We start from the raw sequence: 19,975 nt of genomic DNA, 5'->3' as shown, positions 1-19,975 counted from the left end.
GTTCTTTGCCAGAGAGGCTGCTGTGGCCTTAGCTGAGGAGGAAGCCCTGTGGGCAAAGCAAAGCCCTGTGGGTAAACAAAGCCCTGAGCCTGTCCTAGGCCTCAGGCCCAGCTGCCAGTTCTGGGCCTTCCAGTGCCCTGGGCGACCTAGGACAAGTCACTCCCCTCCCTGAGTCTCCATGGCATCCAATTGATAAAATGGAGCTAAATCTGCTTCCTGTTGTCCAGCCTGCCTGCCTCGTGGACCTCTGATGCTGGTGTGCTTTGTAAACTCCCAAGTGCTGCCCAAGCAGGAGGGATTTCAGCCACTGGAGATGTGACTGGAATTCTGATTTCCAGCCAGGGTCCCTTGAGGACGTGCTGGGCCCATCTTGGAAATAGCAGAGGAAGCTAAGAAGCTGCCAGCAACGCTCGTGGGAGATTCTCAGAGCCTTATGGGCGGGCTGGCAGGGAGAGCCCCTCTGCTCACACAGCGCTCCCGCGTTAGGGAACCTGCCCTGGCCGAGGACGCCCCTCGCTTCCAGGAGCGTGTGTTGGGAGTGGGGAAGTCACTGGATAGGGGCCTTCCTGCCTCTCGCCTGGTGCTGCCAGGACCCTCTGTCCATCTTAAAGCATCCTGGTTCAGGACTCCTAGGAAAAGGTAAGAACACGCCAGGGGTCCAAGAGAGGTGACACGCCACTCTTTCTTTCCATGCCTGCTTTGGCTCTTAGAGCAGATTCCAGAGGGGGGATTAGCTCATTCAGAGTATTTTTTCCTTCTCACCAGATCGCACCTTTCAGAACCATTTCCCCAGCCGGCAGGAGTCCCAGTTTACCTAGAGTTAACAGGATGCTAAGATTCTGCCACCATTCTGCCCAAAACCTGCTTTGTCACCTTGCTCAACCTCTTCACCTCCTTGAGCCTGTTTTTTCATTCATATATGAGGGAAATAGTACCCATCTCTCCCTCCATCATAGGTCTGCTGTGTCAGAGGAGGATGCCGTGGGGGAGGCTCTGTTGTCATTATCTTGTAGGAGAAGAAGACAGCGGAGGCCTGGACAGGGAGGGAGACCGGGAAGGCGCAGAAATGACCTTCAGTTCCCCTCGTGACACAGCAGAAACGAATCCCACTAGAAACCATGAGGTTGCGGGTTCGATCCCTGGCCTTGCTCAGTGGGTTAAGGATCCAGCGTTGCTGTGGCTGTGGCGTAGGCCGGCAGATGTAGCTCCAATTGGACCCCTAGCGTGGGAACCTCCATAAGCCATGGGTGCAGCCCTAACAAAAAGACAAAAAAAAAAAAAAAGAAATGACCTTCAGTTCCAGGAGGCAGGAAAGGGCTGAGGAATGATTTCATTCCTGTCTAAATCTGGGGCTGTCTCAGGGCAGCAGGTCCTTTGTTTTATGATGCTCTTATTCCCGGTGCTGGGCTCAGCCTGGCCACTCAGAGGAGAAGCCAGGTCAGACTCGGGGACCTCGTGGTGATGAAGCCTATGGAAAAGTTTTCAGTCAAAGACCTCATCAGAGAGTTCCTTGACACACAGTTGTGAGGTCACCTAGGCCAGTGCTTTTCAAATCTTTTTTTTTTTTTTTTTCAGCTGAAACCCTTCTTCACAAGATCTTAAAGCAAACCCCTTATTAGTTCCTTCTGAAGAATCATTGAGTCTCTAGGAAGCACCACTGATTTATTGTGCAGATCGAAGAAACAAAGCTCAGTGCAGGACTGGAATATGACCAAAGCCACACAATAAGTCAGTGGTTAAAACAAATAAATTTCTAAAACTACCTTGGGGAGTTCCTATTGTAGCTCAGTGGTTAACGAACCTGACTAGTATCTGTGAGGACAAGGGTTCGATCACTGGCCTTGCTCAGTGGGTTAAGGATTTGGTGTTGCTGTGGCTGTGGTGTAGGCCGGCAGCTACAGCTCTGATTCAACCCCTAGCCTGGGAACCTCCATATGCCGTGGGTGCGGCCCTAAAAGACAAAAAATAAAATAAAATAAAACCACCTTGAAGTCAGGTCTCTAACCCTCAGCACAGGTGTCTCCAGGTCAGTGAGGGATCAAACAAAAAAAGGAATTTCCTTCATTTCTAGGCCATTTACACACATGGAGGGAGGAGGCTCAGAATGGAGGTGTGGGGGGTAAATGAGGAAATGTGTGGACTCCGCTGTAATAAACAAATCTTAGTGGAGAGCAGGGAACTCATGGTCTCCTTTGAAAACAAAAATGTTTGGCCAAATGTTTCTGAGGCAGTGAGCCCCTTGTTGACATAAGCAGAAGCCGCCCCAGCAACTCTCCACAAGTGGAAATTCCTTCCAGCTGCCTTAGCTCTGCCTTCCCATTGCTGGCAGCCAGGTTTTGCCAGCGGCCACCATGAGACTGACCCACCCACGGAAGGGCCACAGGTGTCTCCCACAATGGTCACCTGGCACTTGCATGTGTCATCAGCCAGCAAGTGACTTTTTGGTGGACTTTTGGTGTTGGCTTCCTGCGGCGGGGAACTTACAGCCTAGGGGTGGGGAGCGGGCAGAGTGAGACACGCCAATCACTCCACCACGTTGTCGTTAGGCAGATGCTAGAACTAGGCACAGTCCACAGGGGGGAGGAGAGGCACAGGCTTGGTTGCTAAGAGTTTATGAGATCAAGGTCCCATGTGGCGCCTACGGAGCTGGGGCAGGGGGCCGCCCAGCCGAGGAGCGGGGAACGCCTCCCGGCTGCCTGGCCGGGAGGCACGGAAGTGCGGAGACGCTAAGTGCTGGGGCCAGTGCCGCGGGGTCACCCGGACGCCCCGCCTCCTGCTCCTCACCTGGAGCCTCCCCGGCTGGGGCGGGGCTTCGGCAGGACAGATGGCTGCTGCTTCCCTTCCTTTGGTCCGGGGGTGGGTGTCGCCACTAGAGTAAAGCAGAGATGCTTCCTGAAAGGAGCTGAGATCAAGCAGAAGGCCCCAGCCCTTCTTGGCGGCTCACCTGGAACAGGGACAGGCCATGGGGGGCGGGGGGCGTTAATCGCCGTATGCGGGAGCTTGCAGACAAGTTCTGATCCAACCCTTAATCCCAAGTGTCAGTTGACAGATGGCAGGGCGCCCTGCCTTCTAAACCCCAGCCACTCCTGGCCATGAGAGACTCAGAATATTCCAATAGGAATGGATCTTAGATACTAGAGCTCGAGTTTTGTGGCTGTTTTGTGGCTCCCACATGGTCGGGGACCATAGGTGAGGCCTCCAGGTTAGGGTGCAAGTCGCGGAGGGAGGGGGATTAGATCCCACCCCGCTTCCCACCCCTCTTTCATCTTTACTGCCTTGAGATTGTGCTGGAGAGGTCATTTAAAGGAGACACTGTAACAAACAGGGTGTGAGGTCGTCTTTCAAGTTCTCTCATTTTGACTTAGTTGTGGGTGACCTTGGGCAAATGAAAAACCTGTGTGTCTTGGGTTCTTCCGGAATAAGAATACTGCTGTCTCCTTAATAGGGTTGTAAGAATTAAGCATGCAGTGGGTTTAGAGCATGTTCTGCCTGGGTCACAGCGTGTTAGGAATGGTTATGATTGTTGTCATTACTGCTATTTTTAAATGAGGAGAGTGAGGCGGGAAATGGAGAAGGGACTTGCCCAGGTGACAAGGGAACTTGGTAGTAAAACAGCGAGCAGTACCAAGCTTTCCCATCCAGATGGGGTCCTTGATGACTTGGACATTTTGAGGTTGTTGTTTCTTGGAAATCTGTGAAGGTAAACGAAAGCCCATTTAGAGGAAGCCACTCTGTATGAGAGGCCTGGGGCACAACTCCATGATCGGGAGGATGTAAAGGAGGACGGGGGTGGAGGGAGAAGAGAGGAGCAGGAGGAAGTGGAAGAAGAGGGGGTCTAGGACCCTCTTAGCTCAGCCACTAAGCCACTAACAAGTTAGCTCAAGCTGCTCTATAGCAGGACACCAGACTTGGCAGCCTCTAAACAACCCTTCTGGAGGCTGGTAAGTCCACTGGTCACTGTGTCCTCACATGACAGAAGGGGCCAGGGAGCTTCCTGGAACCTCTTTTATCAGGGCACTAATGCCATTCCTGAGGACTCCGCCCTCATGACTTAAGCCCCTCCGAAAGGCCCCACCTCCCAATACCATCATCTTTAGGGGCTAGGATGTCAGCATATGAATTTGGGGGGCACACAAACATTCAGACCATAGCAGATGATCACACTGGGGATCCTCTTGAGGGAGACACCCTCATTTAGGTGGAGAAACTAGACCCCAAACATACCTCAATCTAAGAATTTTGTTTGGAGAATAAGGACGATAGTTTGGGATGCCCAGGGTTCCAACCTGACTTATGGTCAATTTCAGTGTGGTCACAGCCTCGTGAATCTCTCCTCTCAACCAAGCTGAGCCTGCTTAGCAGGGACTCTCCTTATAGCCTAAGGAACCCTCAGGGCTTAATAGCAGCAGTTAAAGAGAATCTGGTTCTGAATCCTGTCACTTTCTGACTGACTGGGCAAGCATTTAAACCTAAGCCTCAGTTTAATCATCTATAAAATTGGGATTATAAGTTTTGCCTCATAGTATCATCAGGAGGATCAAATGGGATAACACATATAAAGTGCTTAACCCTGGGCCCGGCACGTAGGAAGTGCTCAATAAATGTTTGTAACTATTATTATCTAATGTGGCTGCCTGTCCCCCCGTGTGCACAATGGCTTCTTCATCTTCTCTCTAGCTGCGGCCTACATCAGTTAGGACTGGTTTGCCTGCAAAGAAATAATCTCAAACTAATGGTAACGCGGAAAAGATGGAAGTTTATTTCCTCTCACATAAAATCCAAATAGGTGATGAAGGGTGGAAAGTGGCTCCCCAGTGTCTGGGATCCAGACACTATCTTCTAATGCCATACATGGCCTTGACCTCTTGGTCCAAGATGGCAGTTCCCACGTTCCAGGCAGCAGAATGAAGGAGCCTGAAGGCTGTTTATAAGCTATCTCTTAAGGATGATTCCTGAAAGCTGTTGTACTACCATGTCTGCTTATACACCATTGGCCAGAACATAGTCACATGACCACCTCTAGCTGCAAAGGAAGCTGGGACATGTAGTCTTTATTATGAGCAGCGAAACTTGGTGGATGGATATATCTCTATAGAAAGGGACATGTAGTCTTTATTATGCCGGCGAAACTTGGTGGATGGATATATCTCTATAGAAAGGGACATGTAGTCTTTATTATGCCCAGCGAAACCTGGTGGATGGATATATCTCTATAGAAAGGGAGAATGGATGTCAGAGACCTGTAGCTGTGTCTTCCCCAAACCTCTGGCTTGTCCAGGACAGCTGGGCAGCTGAGCACTTAAAAACAGGGACAGGAGCATGCTGCTTCTCCTCAGCTTTCCCCAGTGACTGCAACTGAGATGTGGAACAGGAACTCAGGTCTCCTGCCATGGGTCAGAGAAAGTCCTATCCTGTTTAACCACTTCCCCACCCCTCAACCCTGAAGGCAGGAAAAAACACTGGAGAGGCAGCTGACTGCCCCCTCCTGGCCAGGGAGAGAACATTGCGCAAAACAGGGCTTCAGAAGGACAGAGTGACCCAGCAAGCAGGTGGGCTTGGCACAGCCTAATGGAATGGCCCAGGGCAGGACACACACCTGAACATTGTGGTGAGGCTGGGCCCCCAAACAGTGCCAAAGTCAAAATGCCAAACTGGACAGACAGAAATGCACTGCAGCCTTCCACCCTGATAACACTCCAGTAGGCCACCTGGCCTCAGCCAGAGCTCAGGGAACACCTGTCCTTCTCCCTCCTAGCCCTTCTTTCACCCCACGAAGTTCTTTGAAAAAGGGAGGAAAGTTCACCAGCATCTCCCTTTGCTGGTCTTTTTTTTTTTTTTTTTTTGCCTTTTTTTTGGGGGCCACACTCACAGCATATGTAGGTTCCCAGGTTAGCCTATACCACAGCCAAAGCAATGCCAGATCCAAGCCACTTCTGTGACCTACATCACAGCTCACAGCAACACTGGATCCATAACCCACTGAGTGAGGCCAGGAACCTCACAACCTCAGGGTTCCTAGTCGGAGTCATTTCTACTGCAACACAGTGGGAATTCCATGCTAGTCCTTCTAAAGCAAGCTGCCAGGCCCTTTCTGCTTCAGGAATTTCCCTGCTAGCAGTTACTAAGGGATAGACAAACCCACAGTCACAAATGCCCTGGCTCTCCCTCATGTGTACAGTGGAGGAGCACAGACTAGGGGCGGGACACCAAGCTTCTAGGCCCAGATCTGTCACTAACTCAAGATGCAGTGTCCCCTATTCTTTCACTGCCCCTTTCCTGGCTGTGCCTTGGAGTCCCATCTTAGAAATAAGATTCCTGGGCTCTGCCCCAGACTCACTGGTCCTGTTTCTTAACCAGTTTCCCAAGAGATGCACATGCAGTTCGTTTGGGAACCAAGAGACTGGATAACTTTGAGGTCCAGCTTGGAATGATCTGGCTCTGACGGTTCTGAGGGTCAGGTCTGCCTGAACACTGCCCTCTGAGATCTCACACCCCTGCCCTTGATCATCCATTTTATACCCAGGGGCTGAACGTCTTCAAGCCTCCCCAAATTACGGCCCTTTTTTTTTTTTTTTGTTTTTGGTTTTTTTTTTTTGCCTTTTCTAGGGCAGCTTCCTGCGGCATATGGAGGTTCCCAGGCTAGGGGTCTAATCAGAGCTGTAGCCACCAGCCTACACCAGAGCCACAGCAACGTGGGATCCAAGCCGTGTCTGCAACCTACACCACAGCTCACGGCAACGCCGGATCCTTAACCCACTGAGTAAGGCCAGGGATCGAACCCTCATGGTTCCTAGTCAGATTCCTTAGCCACTGAGCCACGGCAGGCACTCCACGGCACTTTCCCTTCAAGAATTCTGTCCTTCCCAGATGCTGGGCCGGTCCCATGCTGTTCCCTTCAGTGCGAATGCCCTGCCGAGGGCCCTCCCTCCTGTGACTACCGGTCAAAATCCTCTTCACTCATCAAGGCTCCGATGAAACAAGACCGACCTCCATGTAGGGAGCATCTCTAATCTGCCCAATCTGAATGCTCTTCTCCCTCCCCAGGCTTCCCACAGTGTCCATGCCCTGTAGTACCGGATGTCCCCAGGTGATGGCTCTCTCCCTGGGTAGGTGCACAGCCCACCTGTCCCACAGGACTGGGAAGCCCTCAGGGGCTGAGAATGAAATCTTACTGCAGATCCCCTGAAGCCTGACTATAAAGAGCCCTTAACCTTCAGAACTGGAATGCCAAAGGAGAAAAGATGGAGAGGCAGCAGGACCTGGCTAAAATATAACTGAGAGGGAACAGGAAGAATCCAAACACAGATAGCCGGGGGTGGGAGAAACAGGTCCATCCTCCCATCCCCCCACAGCCAAACGAATGGTCTGATTCCTGACCCACCCTGGACAGTTTCAAGGGTTCATGCTGCAGAAAATACCTCCTTCTTTGCCTGGGATGCACTGTTATCCAGGCTTTGAGCTGACAGCCCTTCCGGCCAGTAATTCCTTAATCCACTTGGCATCCTCTTCAGGGATTTCCAGAAAGGAGGTGATACAGGGCTGTAGAATTTGTTCTGCTTTTAGCACCCAGAAAGAGGCACCAGGAGGAGGAAATTACTTTCTCTGCCCCAGGCCCTGGAAGGAGCAGGGTGGGCAGGAAAGTGGGCTCTGGCTGCTAGGGTTCAATTTTGAGTATTTCCTGATTTTTGTCTCTGCCTTTGGAACATTAAGGTCTATTCATTTCTCAGAAAGGTTGGAGTGGGTTGGCTGGGAATGGGAAAGGGATATTTAGGCCCTGGCTACACTGACCGGGACACCTTCTAAGTCCCTCCCTTAGGCAGGCGTTGCACTAGGTAACCTTTTTACGCTCACCTAACAACAGTGCAAGGGATCCATTGTTATCCCCATTTTAAACATACAGAAACTGAGGCTAGGAGAGACTAGATCACTTGGTAGTATTACACAATCAGAAGGTTGCAGAACAGGATTCAAAGTCAGGTCTGTCTGGCTCCAGAACTTGTATTCTTTCTACCCCACCTTGTCCAGAATGCAGAACAAAAGTTCCAGCAAAGCTTGTTTCTTTCCCATCCTATGGCTGCAGGCTCTCTGAGGCTCTTCCATCTCTAACACAGCATCACTGGTGGGCTCCTTTCCCTAGGAGTGGCCCACTCAGGGACCCCCAGATCTGCCCCTTCTTTCTCTGCTGCAGAAAAGCAAGAGCCTCCCCCCAAATACCTTTGTGTGTGTGTGTGTGTTCTGTTGCATCCTTTTACTGTGCACTTAACCTCCCAGAAAGTCAGCCCCCAAAGCCGAAAACTCCAATTTGTCACATTCCTCAAAGTGGCGTCCACTCCTCCCTGTCTGAGCCTCTGGTCTGCTTCTACCTTCAGCCTTCGGACCACGTGCCCAGCCCCCGGCATCGCAGAGCCCCCGCGTACCCCCCATCATTCTGCAAGTGGTCGTAGCACTGTTTGCTTGGCCACTGCATGTTGCTGGCAGCTGGGCCATGCCCAGCAGTGATTTTCCAGAGACATTCCGTTTTTATTTTTCCTTTGAGGAAGTCAAGGGGATTCTGCAAGTAGGGAAAGACCCCTTCACATCTGGGGGAGACAGCGAGCTGGGACCCTGAGGCTAGAAAGGAAGGGAGACAATTTTGGTTGGGTGAAGATTGAAAATGACTATTTTTCTTCATTTCTGAGACAATAAAGTATTGTATTTGTCCTCTAAAACCTGCTACCTGTCACCCTGGGTTCAAGTTTCCTAGGAGAGCAATGAGCTGCCTGGCACAAAGCAGGAACTCAAATAATAAAGGGGGAAAAAAAAAATAAAGGGGGCAGAGGGAGAGGGAGCAGAAGCTATTAAGTACAGAAGCCGCTGCTGCGCCTCTGAATGCGAGGACGCTCAAGACACTGGTATTTTCCTCCACAACTGCTCCTCCAGTCCCATCAACACCCCTGAAATCACACCACGCCTTCTGCCAGTTTCTTCCACTGGAACAAGTCTGTCCATCCTGCCAGGCTGCAGCAAACTTGATGGTACCCTTCATAATGTCACAGACCTCTCACCAATCACTAGTGGCTTGCCGCTCCTCACCTGTTTCCTTGAAGGGACCCTCGAATCTCCATAAAGTGTGGGTTTTCTCATCCAGCACCATGGCTTTTCCTTGTGTCTTCAGGCAAGTCCCGCACTACCTTGTACACCTTCGGTCAGACATTATGAGCCAAAACCTTTGGCCACAACACAACGCAAGTAGGAGAGAAAGAGAGGCCCCAACAGAGTAAACGACCCAGTAATGGAACAGACATGGCCCAGCAGAGCACTCGCTGGCTGTAAGCACACCAGCCAGTCAGTGCCCAGTGCCGCTCTGCAGTCCGCCAAGCCCGTTTCCACAGGCTTGGAGCAAGCTTTAGCAGCACGGAGACCCTGGGAACAGTGGGCGCTTCCTCCCGAAACCCGGGTGGCTACAGCTGAAGCTGAGAAGAGCAATCAGCCCACTGCTATTTTTGAAGGCACCAGTGTGGTTACTCAGCGAGCTGTAATTAAGCTCATCTATAATTTGATAAGTGGGAGCAGCCTCACATTTTATAGAGTAATTAAGTTTCACCAAGAGAGCAGTGCAGGGAGTTTCTGGGTCCTGGTATCCCCTGAGGTTGGTCCACATTCACACTGTCTCCTCTAACATATGCACATCAATGCTGAGGCCAGAATGGTCTCGGTCCGGCCCTGGGAATTCTTCCTGGCCTTGTGCTCTCCACCGCAGGTTCCCCATTAGAGCCCAGGCTGCTGGCAGATCCAGACACAATAGACATACCTGGGACGAAAGGCTCAACCTCACTTTCTCCACTGCTTTCTGCAAAACTGTGGACTGGAAGAAAGTTGAGGGTTTTTTTTTTTTTTTTTTTTTGGCTTTTTAGGGCTACTCCCACAGCACTTGGAGATTCCCAGGCTAGGGGTCTAATCGGAGCTACAGCTGTTGGCCTACGCCACGGCCACAGCCATGCCAGATCTGAGCCGAGTCTTCAACCTACACCACAATTCACTGCAACGCTGGATCCTTAACCCACTGAGCAAGGCCAGGGATTGAACCATCTACCTCATGGTTCCTAGCCAGAGTTGTTAACCACTGAGCCTACAACCTCATGGTTCCTCATTGGATTTGTTTCGCTGTACCATGATGGGAACTCCGAAAGTTGAGTTTAATGTTCCCTGCCATCACTCCTTCACAGGCTACATGGCCAGCCTCTGGCTAAGTGGTCCAGCCCAGCTCCAGGGCCCTGATGGACAGACAGAGGCAGCCTGGGGGTAAGGGAGAGGGGCCTAGGGATGGAGGCCAGGACTGGATTTCTGTCTTGGCTCTCCCACTTCCTGGCTCTGTGATCTTGGGCAAAGCACCCAGCCCCTGAGGCTCAGTTTCCTCATTTTAAAGTAGGAATAGTAGCCCTGCCTAACTCATAAGCTGTTGATGAGGATCAGATAAGACATGACTCAGGTAGACAATTGTGAGGGGCACGTGTGGGTAAGAAATTTTCATCAGCTCAACAGATGTATTTAAAACCTGTCCCAAGTTTGGTGCTGCTCGAGGGGGTTTAGGTGACCATTCACCTTGGTATGTGTCATCAAAAATGAGATGGGTAAACCCAACTGAAACTCTGTTCAGACAGCGAGGAGTGTGGAAGCTGTGTCAGATGAGGGACCTGGGCTCTCGAACCTGACTTGGCCATTTCCAATCCAGTGTTCTGTGAAGCTCTGGGTCAGAGCCAAGTGTCAAAGGACTTAGGTCAGAGATGGTAGATTTTAGCTCAGTCTTGGGTAAATTTTCCCTATCCAAGGAAACGCCACCTTAGGAAGTAAGGAGATTCCTGCCCCTGGAGGGCTTCGAAGCCTGGCCCCTGTCTAGAAGCTGGGGGTCAAGCTTGATGTTGCCTGAGTCCCTCTTCCTTCTCTGAGGTCCTAGGGGTTCTGGCAGCCCTCCCAGCTCTAATCACAGGCCCTGGACCCTGCCCAGTAGGTACGCACCCTATTCCTCCGAAGCCACAAACCTCACAAACCACCTTCCTTGTACCTACGCACACCAGGAAGGTCTTAGATGCTCTAGGTTTCTTGTTTGTTGTTTGTTCTACACCACAGCCCCATAGCCCTTCTTGTCCCACATCCTTATCTGAGGATTCTCAGGCCTTGTGCTCCTACAACCCTCCAGTCCTTGGAGGGCAGCTCCAGAATCTGTTTCTGTTCAAGGTTAAGGTGTTGGTAGTCTTCGAGCATGTCTTCAGAAATACCCAGGATGGGGCAGTGTGAGCCCAGGCAGATTTCCTCTGGGAGGGATGTGGATGGGCTCTTCTGGCACATCCCCTCCCAGGGAGCAGCACCCAGAGCCCAGGGGGAGGGAAGAGGGAGATGGGGGAGGGCAGAAGGAGGTGGGGGCAGGGGCAGGGGCAGGGGGAGGTGGCTCGTGGGGTAGCACTCCATGGTTGTACTGTGCATATGCCTACAGATCTCTCTCACTGTTACATAATCGAGGTATTTTTTTCCCTCCTTATTTTAGATCCTGGTGCCATCTGCCCTGCTTTTCATGCATTACTAGCTGGAGGTTAGGTCTGACTTGGCCACCCAGTTCTACCCCTTCCTGGGTGAGAGACTTGGGGTGGTCTATTTCCTTGTGTGTAAAATGTCTTACTCCCAGGGCTGCTGTGAGAACCCGGGGAGAGGAGGAGTTGGGCGGGCTGCCTACTGGGCCCAGGCCTGCACAGATGTGCCGGTTGTTCTCTGGCAGTCGGGGCCTGGTGCTACCCAAGCCGAGGGAGCCTCTGCTTGCTCATGTCTGCACCTGCACCAGAACCACTTGGCACAGCTTTGCAGGGCCAGGCCATTTGAAATGCAGGAAGTAAGCAGGTCTCACAAGAGGAGAGTCTGGCAGTCCCCCATCATGGGGAGCAGAGGCACACGTGGCAGGCAGGGCCAGGCTAGCCAGTCACCTGCTCTCCCAGCCCTTGGCCTCAGGGAAAGGGGGACGGGGGTGGGAAGGGGCTGTAACAAGGTGCTGGCAGGAGCAGCTCTCAAAAAGCCCTCACCCAGCCTCCAGCCATCAGGGGAAGGGCCGTTCGGGCTGAAGCACCAGCCCATGGGTCCCCATAGACAGAGATACTACTGGACAAAGTTTCAGGGTCTAGCCCCGCCCAGCCCCCCTCCTCCCTTCCCCAAGTTCCAGGCTTTGCCTCAGACCCAGAGCAGCCTGCTCAAGGTTACACCCTGCAGAGGTGGCAGAGTGGCCCCAATTCGGCCTTCTCCTGGCACCAAGCTCCACATTTAAGCCAGCAAGCTCTTAGAAGAGCGGAAAAGTTGTCACTGAGGAGGTTTGTGTCTTTGTGCCTGGACTGTTTCTGAGTTGGAGATCACGAACCCTTTCAACACTTTGAGACCTCAGGCTCTGGTGGCTGGGAGCTCCCAAATCAGCAGCTGGGGCCTCTCCTGCAGCGAAGGAGGCAGAGCGCCCTCTTGCGGCAGGCGTGGCCATCCAGGACAAGGCGGAAGTCCTGATTTGAACCGTAGGGCTGGAACTCAGGACCCTCTGCTACCTGGAGAAGGGTGTTGCCTGGTTTTGGTCCAGACATACAGGCTCCGGGCAATTGCAGGGATACTAGCCTTCAAACCCAAGCCCAGGAAGTGATAACACAGACACTGCTTAGTGCCCTGGTTTTATTAAAATTAAGGCCATAATAGGAAGGTGAGCTATCAATAAGGCCACCCTGAGAGTCACAGAACAGGTGTGTGTGTGTGTGTGTGTGTGTGAGAGAGAGAGAGAGAGAGAGACAGACAGATGGGGTACCTGGACCCGCCCCTGGGGGAGAAGATGCCACAGTGCCCATCCTATGTATCACGGCTTCTATCAAGGATGCCCCTTCAACATGGGTCCCACGCCAGGTAGAATCAAGCAGACACAAACCAGAAACAAATCACCTCTTAGTCAATGAGCTGCTCCACACAAGTGTGTCCTAAGACAGGCTGGAGAAATCTCAAATGGAGATCTCCAGAATGTCACCACCCCCTCCTCACAGTCAGCTCTGAATCACTGGCTGCAGGCTGCACCCAGCAGCACCACAGACATGCAAAGAGATGCAGGGCGGGCACATGATGGTATGTACGGCTCATGTGAGGCTACAGAGCTCATCAGAGGATCCTTGGATAACTGGGCCCAGAGCAGCCCTGCGACATAAAATGTGAAGCCTTTTGGAGTTCCCATTGTGGCTCAGCAGGTTAAGGACCTGATGTTGTCTCTGTGAGGATGCAGGTTCAATCCCTGACCTCGCCCAGGGAGTTAAGGATCCCCAGCTTCTGCAAGCTGTGGTGTAGGTCACAGACGCAGCTTGAATCGGGTGTGGCTGTGGCTGGCAGCTGCAGCTCCAATTTGACCCCTCGCCTGGGAACTTCCATGTGCTACAGCTACAGCCCTAAAAAGAAAAAAAAATTCGTGGAGCCTTCCTAAGAAGAGGCAGGAATACACAATTTGGACCTTTATATTTTATATAAAGCAGTATAAAAAAACCGACCTATAAAGCAACGAAAGGGTAATTCATGTATCCTCTGTGGGCCAAAACTTCATCATGTACAAAAGAAAAAAAATTTTTTTTGTCATTTTTACTCATGAGGCTGGTTTAAGGATCAAGTGAGACAAATTTTTTGAACTGATGTTCTGTCTTAAAAATGTAAAGGATTTGGGGAGTTCCCGTCGTGGCGCAGTGGTTAACGAATCTGACTAGGAACCATGAGGTTGCGGGTTCAGTCCCTGGCCTTGCTCAGTGGGTTAAGGATCTGGCGTTGCCGTGAGCTGTGGTGTAGGTTGCAGACGTGGCTAGGATCCCGAGTTGCTGTGGCTGTGGTGTAGGCCGGGGGCTACAGCTCCGATTAGACCCCTAGCCTGGGAACCTCCATATGCCACGGGAAGCAGCCCTAGAAAAGGCAAAAAGACAAAAAAAAAAAAAAAAAAAAAAAAAAAAAAAGTAAAGGATTTGGCTTCTAGTTTACAATAAATCTGTTGTTAATTTAACGACATCTCACAAAAAATCTTTGTATAAAATCAACCTCAGAAATTTCTGACAGATGCACCATGTTTGCCCTGAGGTTTGAGGGTCCTGCCCACCACTCTGCACCCCGATCGAGAAGGTCCAGCCAACTTACTGGGCACATGAGTTGGGCTAGGTGACCAGCTTGGGTTAATGGTCAAACTGGCCATAGGTCCTCCTGGGATGGGGATAATCCACAAATGGGTAACCAAGAGGTGAGGACATAAGCTCCTCCCCCTCCCTCCCTTCTTCCTCTCCCCGCACCCAGGGCTCCCCAGCAGAGGCCAGTGTGACACTCCTCAGTGTATGTAGATCCTGTCGGAGATGGCTCCAGGCAAGTGGGTCATGATCTGCATTCGCACCCACCAGTAGTAGTCCATGGGGTGGTAGCGAGTGTAGGGGGTGGTGGAGGTCAGGGCGTGGGTGACAGCATTGATGACGGGAGACGTGTCCGTGGAGCCGCTGTTGCAGAAGTTCTCCATCCTGGCGACCATCTCATCAAAGTACTTCCTGCCGTAGTCTTGACGCACCGCCTCGGGCACCTGCTCCCACATCTTAGTGGCGATGGCCCGGATGCGCTCAGGGCTGTAGAGGCTGGTGGCGACGATGAAGTTGCCGGGCTCCACCACGCTGACCTTCACTCCCAGAGGGTGCATCTCGTAGCGCAGGCAGTCAGAGAAAGCCTCCACCCCGAACTTGGTGATGCAGTAGGGGGAGCGGCTCACATTGGCCAAGCGGCCCATTATGCTGCTGATGTTGACCACGCGGCCTGCGGAGGGAGACAGCAAGCCCCTGCTCAGGACGCACCGCATGAGGACGAGGGCCTGGCACATTTCCCAAGGTCTGGCTGGAACCTGGCTTCCAACCCCTGACACTTGCTTTGCTGTCTGCCAGGCTGGGGCTTGGCCTTCTGAACCATCAGGGACAGGGGGCCTTCTCATTTATAGTCAAGGCCACCTCGGGTCCATACAGCAGCATCCGCAGGCCGGATATTTCCTGGATAGCCAGCTGCACCCGGGCAGCACAGGGAAGGAGAAGCATGAGAAGCAGCCCTGCATAGCAGGAGGCCACAGTATAACTGGGCAGCACAGCTAAGCTATTGTCAGTAACCCCGAATTGTTATCACTTGGCTGCTAAGCCAGTAGGGGCACGGTGCCCAACTTGACTTCAGGGCTAAAGCATGTGGGTATAGTCTCAGGCACAGAGCCGGGAGGAGACCTGGGGGTGTTAGGAGCTGACCACAGCCTCTCCCAGCCCTGGGACAGTGGGTGGAGGAAGAGTCCATCCAGCCCTCAGAGTAAGCCCGGGTGGACTTGAGACCTGATGGCCTTGGATGTGCATGCAGGAAGCTAAGGCACAGCCCCATTCTGGGCACTGTGGGGAGGTACCTTTCAGAAACCTCTAAGTCAGAAGTCAGTGAAGGGTTGGGGTTTTCTTCTAAAACCATACTGCTGCTCTCTGGGTTCATCCTGTCATGGCTGGGACCTTGGGATAGAGCCCACGAAACTCCCCCTTTTAGCCAAAATTAATTGTAGGGAGAAAAATTTGAGTCAGTTTCTTCTTAGGTGGTTTGCTGACATTTGGCTACCGAGCATAGTTCGGGTGTTTTGTCTGTTTTTGCAATTTCTAATCTTGCTTATTATTATTTATCATTTTTACTTACTACCACAATTGTCTATTTTTTTTTTCCATCATACTGTTTTCCATAGCGGCTGCACCAACTTACATTCCCACCAACAGTGGAGGAGGGTTCCCTTTCCTCCACACCCTCTCCAGCATTTGATATTTGTAGACTTATGGCTGGCCATTCTGACCAGTGCGAGATGGAAGCTCATAGTAGTTTTGATGTGCATTCCTCTGAAACTTAGTGATGTTGAGCATCTTTTTATGTGACTGTTGGTCATCCACACATCTTCCTTGGAGAAATGCCTATTTAGGTCTTCTGCCCATCTTTCAATTGTTTGTTTTGTTGTTTTTGAGTTGTATGAGGTGTTTATATATATATATATATATTGGAAATTAAGCCTTTGTCAGTCACATCACTTGCAAATATTTTCTCCCATTCTTACCACGTCTTTTCATCTTATTTATGGTTTCCTTTGCTGTGCAAAAGCTTGTAAGTTTGATTCGGACCCATCTGTTTATTTTTGCTTTTATGTCTATTGCCTTGGAAGACTCACCCAAGATGACACTGGTACCATTTATGTCAGAGAATGTTCTGCCTATGATCTCTTTTAAGAGTTTTATGGTGTCATGTCTTATATTTAAGTCTTTAAGCCATTTTGAGCCTTTTTTTGTGTGCATGGTATAAGGGTGTGTACTAACTTCATTGATTTATATGCAGCTGTCCAACCTTCCCAGCACCACTTGCTGCAGGAGGCTGTCTTTTCCCCATTGTGTAACCTTGCCTCCTTTGTCAAAGATTAACTGACCATAGGTGTGTGTGTGGGGGTTATTTCTGGGCTCTCTATTCTGTTCCATTGATCCATACATCTGTTTCTGTGTCAATACCACACTGTTTTGATTACTGTAGCTTTGTGTATTATCCAAAGCCTGGGAGGATTATGCCTCCTGCTTTATTCTTTTTCCTCAGGATTCTTTGGTCATTCTGGGTCTTTTACGGTTCTGTATAAATTTTAGGATTATTTGTTCTAGTTCTGTAAAAAAAATATGTCATGGGTAATTTGATAGGGATGACATTAAATTTGTAGATTGCGTAGTATGGCCATTTTAACATATTAATTCTTCCAATCCAAGAGCATGAGATATCTTTCCATTTCCTTGAATCATCTTTAATTTCCTTTATTAATGTTGTATCGTTAGCATATAAGTCTTTCACCTCCTTGATCAGGTTTATTCCTAAATATTTAAATTTTTGGTGTGATTTTGAAAGGTTTTTTTTTACATTCTCTTTCTAATATTTCATTGTTAGTATAAAGAAATGATATGCCAAAAGTTACTTAAACACACCCTTGATGATACCTGCTGTGTACACACAGCTCTATGGTTATTTGTCCTGATTAATTTCCCAGATTGGGATTACTGCTGTAATCTTTTAGTCTTTGATGCAGACTGCTGACCTCTTGCCTGTTCTACTTTCTGAAAACCACCCACCCCTTTCCACCCAGCTGTCCAGAGCACCTCTGCTCGCCACCATCCACAGGCCCCTTGTGGACCCTGGGGGTCATGTGCTCAGCCAGTGAGGGTGGTGGATATCGGGTCTGCTGAGACCTATTTCCATTCCCAAAATGAAAAGGTAGAGCAGGTCCGAGGGTAGGAAGAAGTTGTCTTTCTAACTCACCTTTGGCCCTCCGGATGAGAGGGAGAAAGGATTTTGTCACCCGCACCGTGCCCCAGAGGTTCACTTCTGCCACCTCCTTGTAGGTCTCCATGCTGGTGAATTCCACGTCCCCGAACGTTGAGATGCCTGCATTGTTAACCAGGCCCCACAAGCCTGGACAGGAGGAGAAAGAACTGCTGTCATCACAGGGCTCGACCTCAGGGATCACCCATCAGCCCGCAGCCCATTTCCCTCCCTGTTTTTATTCCTTTTCCCCATCACTGGCCAACGTCTTGTCCAAGGCTCTCGGGACACATTCTAGAGTCACTCGGGAAAAGGGGAGATAGAGAGGCCTAAAGAGCTGGCTGTGAGCCTCCCTTCAGTCTAGAGTGTCCAATCCTCATCTCACTTCCACCTGCAGTGGTTCTCTGACCGAACATGACCCAGCCCTGTTGGGGGCCCTCAGCCTGGAGCTCCACCTTCTCTCACTTACTCCACCCTATTCCCTCCAGTCAGGTCCCACACCCTGCACCTGGGCACCTGCATATTCATTCCTGTCTCTGAGCCTTCTCTCACACACTCCCTCTTGTAAGAAACCAGGACAACCTCAGGAGTCTTCCAGACCAAGCCCGTCTCCAGAGGACCAGAGAGAGGACCCAGTGGCACAGAGCAAGTTAGAACCTCAGCCAAGCCTTGATGTTGGGTCAGGCCCCCACGGTGGCTCCACCCTGAGACCCTCCTAACAATGACTCCATTCTCTGATCTCCCCTTTTGTGAACCACGCACACACTGGGTATCATGTGGTGAGCCCCAGGGACCTAGCAAGCTGTTCATCAATATCCCACAAGAATATAGTTTTGCTGGCCGAAAACACCCCTCAGCCCTGTGTGGTTCCTCAGAGCTCAGTACAGGGTCAGAGCAAACACACACTCTTTGAATATACTTGTATTAGGGAGCCATTGACCAAAGCCACCGGCCTTGGCCTGACACTATAGTAACCGCTCGCATGAGCTGTCTCACTACAAGAGGTCCTGACAAGGAACTCGGTGCTGCTGCTGAAAACTGACTGGGAGAATCTGGGAGGGACCAAAAGAAGAGGGGAGGCACCAGCCCATAATATGTTCTGCCAGCCTCCCAGAAGCCCTCCCCTGGGAATCCATCTTGACTGAGAGATGCATGTGCTGCTACAAAGAGCCCAGAGTCAGACCAAACATGGGCAGGAACAGGATATTTGGCTGGAGACAACCCAGAAACTAACCCCCCCTCTGGAAAACCTGAGACTGTGAGGCATGTGGCAGAGCAGTTCTCCTGGGTTCCCTTACCCTGCTGATCTCTGTCCAGGCACCCCTGGACACATGCTTTGTCAGTGCATGTGTTGCCTCGGACAGCTCATTTCTGAGTGTTAGATAAGACAGCTCTCTTGGGCCATGGAAGGGGTCCCCCGTCCTGCAACACTGGGGTGACTGTTCCCTGAAAGACCAGTTAAAGGACAGCTGGCTTTTGTAGACTCCGAGAACACGGGTGCTGGAAGGATCCTTGGAGTTCACTGAGTCAGACAAGTACTCTCACAGCTAGAAAACAGAGGACCTGAAGGGGAAGCCTGGCTTCAGTGTGACCAAGAAGGCGGAGGCAGAGCTGAACTGGGGGATGAGGCAATGAGGAGGCAGCCTCGTGCTGCAGGGCCCTCTCTGAGTTCTGCTTTTGGGGTGCAAGGACTGGATGCGCTGGAGCCTTAGGGTATAAGGGCCCTGTGTCTTTGCAGAAGAAACCCTCAGGGTTTAATCTCCCATGACCATGAGAGGGCTCCTTCCCAAGGGGCAGCTGCAGAGCAGAGCTGCCCTCCTGGGGGCTGTACCAGCTGTGGGAACTCTGGCCCCACTTCGCTTCTCCAGTTAGTCTGTGTAAATGACAGAGTAATTGGTCTCTAGCTGCTTTCCTTCCGTGTTACCCAAATTAAAGCCTTGCCAACTGACCTCTGGTGCCTTCTCCTTCAATTATGGAGAATTAAGGACATTTATTAGGGAAAGGAAATTGCCGGTTAACAAAGAGCTCGTGACATTCTTCCTCCCACTCCCCGTGGCGGCCAAGCTGAAGCCTCCATGCTCAGTCCTCGTGGGTGACCTCACAGTGACGCAGCCTCTGTACCACTCACCCCCCTGCAGGCTTTCCCCCAGGAGGCTTCCCCGTTCTCCTCTTCCCAGGAACAGCAGGAACTCCCCCGTTGTCAAGGCTGACACTTTACCCACCACCTCCCAAACCATCAGCCAGCCAGCCTTCTCTCTCTCTCTCATTTTTTTTTTTCTTGTCTTTTTGCCATTTTTCTGGGCCGATCCTGCAGCATATGGAGGTTCCCAGGCTAGGGGTCGAATAGTTGCTGTAGCCACCGGCCTAAGCCACAGCCACAGCCATGCGGGATCTGAGCCGTGTCTGCAACTTACACCACAGCTCATGGCAACGCTGGATCCTTAACCCACTGAGCAAGGCCAGGGATCGAACTTGCAACCTCATGGTTCCTAGTCGGATTCGTTAACCACTGCGCCACAACAGGAACTCCCATCCTTCTCTCTCTTTTAGGCAACTTGCACACTTCCTTGCCTCTGGCTCCCTCCCTTCAACATTGTTCACATAAAGGCTCAATAAATGTTTCTCAGGTGAATGA

At 51.2% G+C, this 19,975-nt stretch overlaps 1 protein-coding gene across 4 annotated transcripts in view; it reads right to left on the bottom strand.

Moving 5' to 3' along the window:
• Window positions 12,659–19,975, bottom strand: part of BDH1 (3-hydroxybutyrate dehydrogenase 1) — a 44,900-nt gene continuing 37,583 nt past the window's right edge. For all 4 annotated transcript variants that reach the window (XM_021070089.1, XM_021070091.1, XM_021070088.1 and 1 more), the window contains exons 6-7: window positions 17,338–17,490; window positions 12,659–14,805 (exon numbers count right to left, since the gene is read on the bottom strand). In XM_021070089.1, the coding sequence (XP_020925748.1) occupies window positions 14,336–14,805; window positions 17,338–17,490 (623 nt within the window). In that variant the 3' untranslated portion in view covers window positions 12,659–14,335. The remainder of the gene's footprint in view (window positions 14,806–17,337; window positions 17,491–19,975) is intronic.

Source organism: Sus scrofa, chromosome 13, assembly GCF_000003025.6.
Source record: "Sus scrofa isolate TJ Tabasco breed Duroc chromosome 13, Sscrofa11.1, whole genome shotgun sequence".
Classification (NCBI taxonomy): domain Eukaryota; kingdom Metazoa; phylum Chordata; class Mammalia; order Artiodactyla; family Suidae; genus Sus; species Sus scrofa.
The sequence above is the reverse complement of the archived record's forward strand: the minus strand, read 5'-3'. Positions and strand labels throughout refer to the sequence as shown.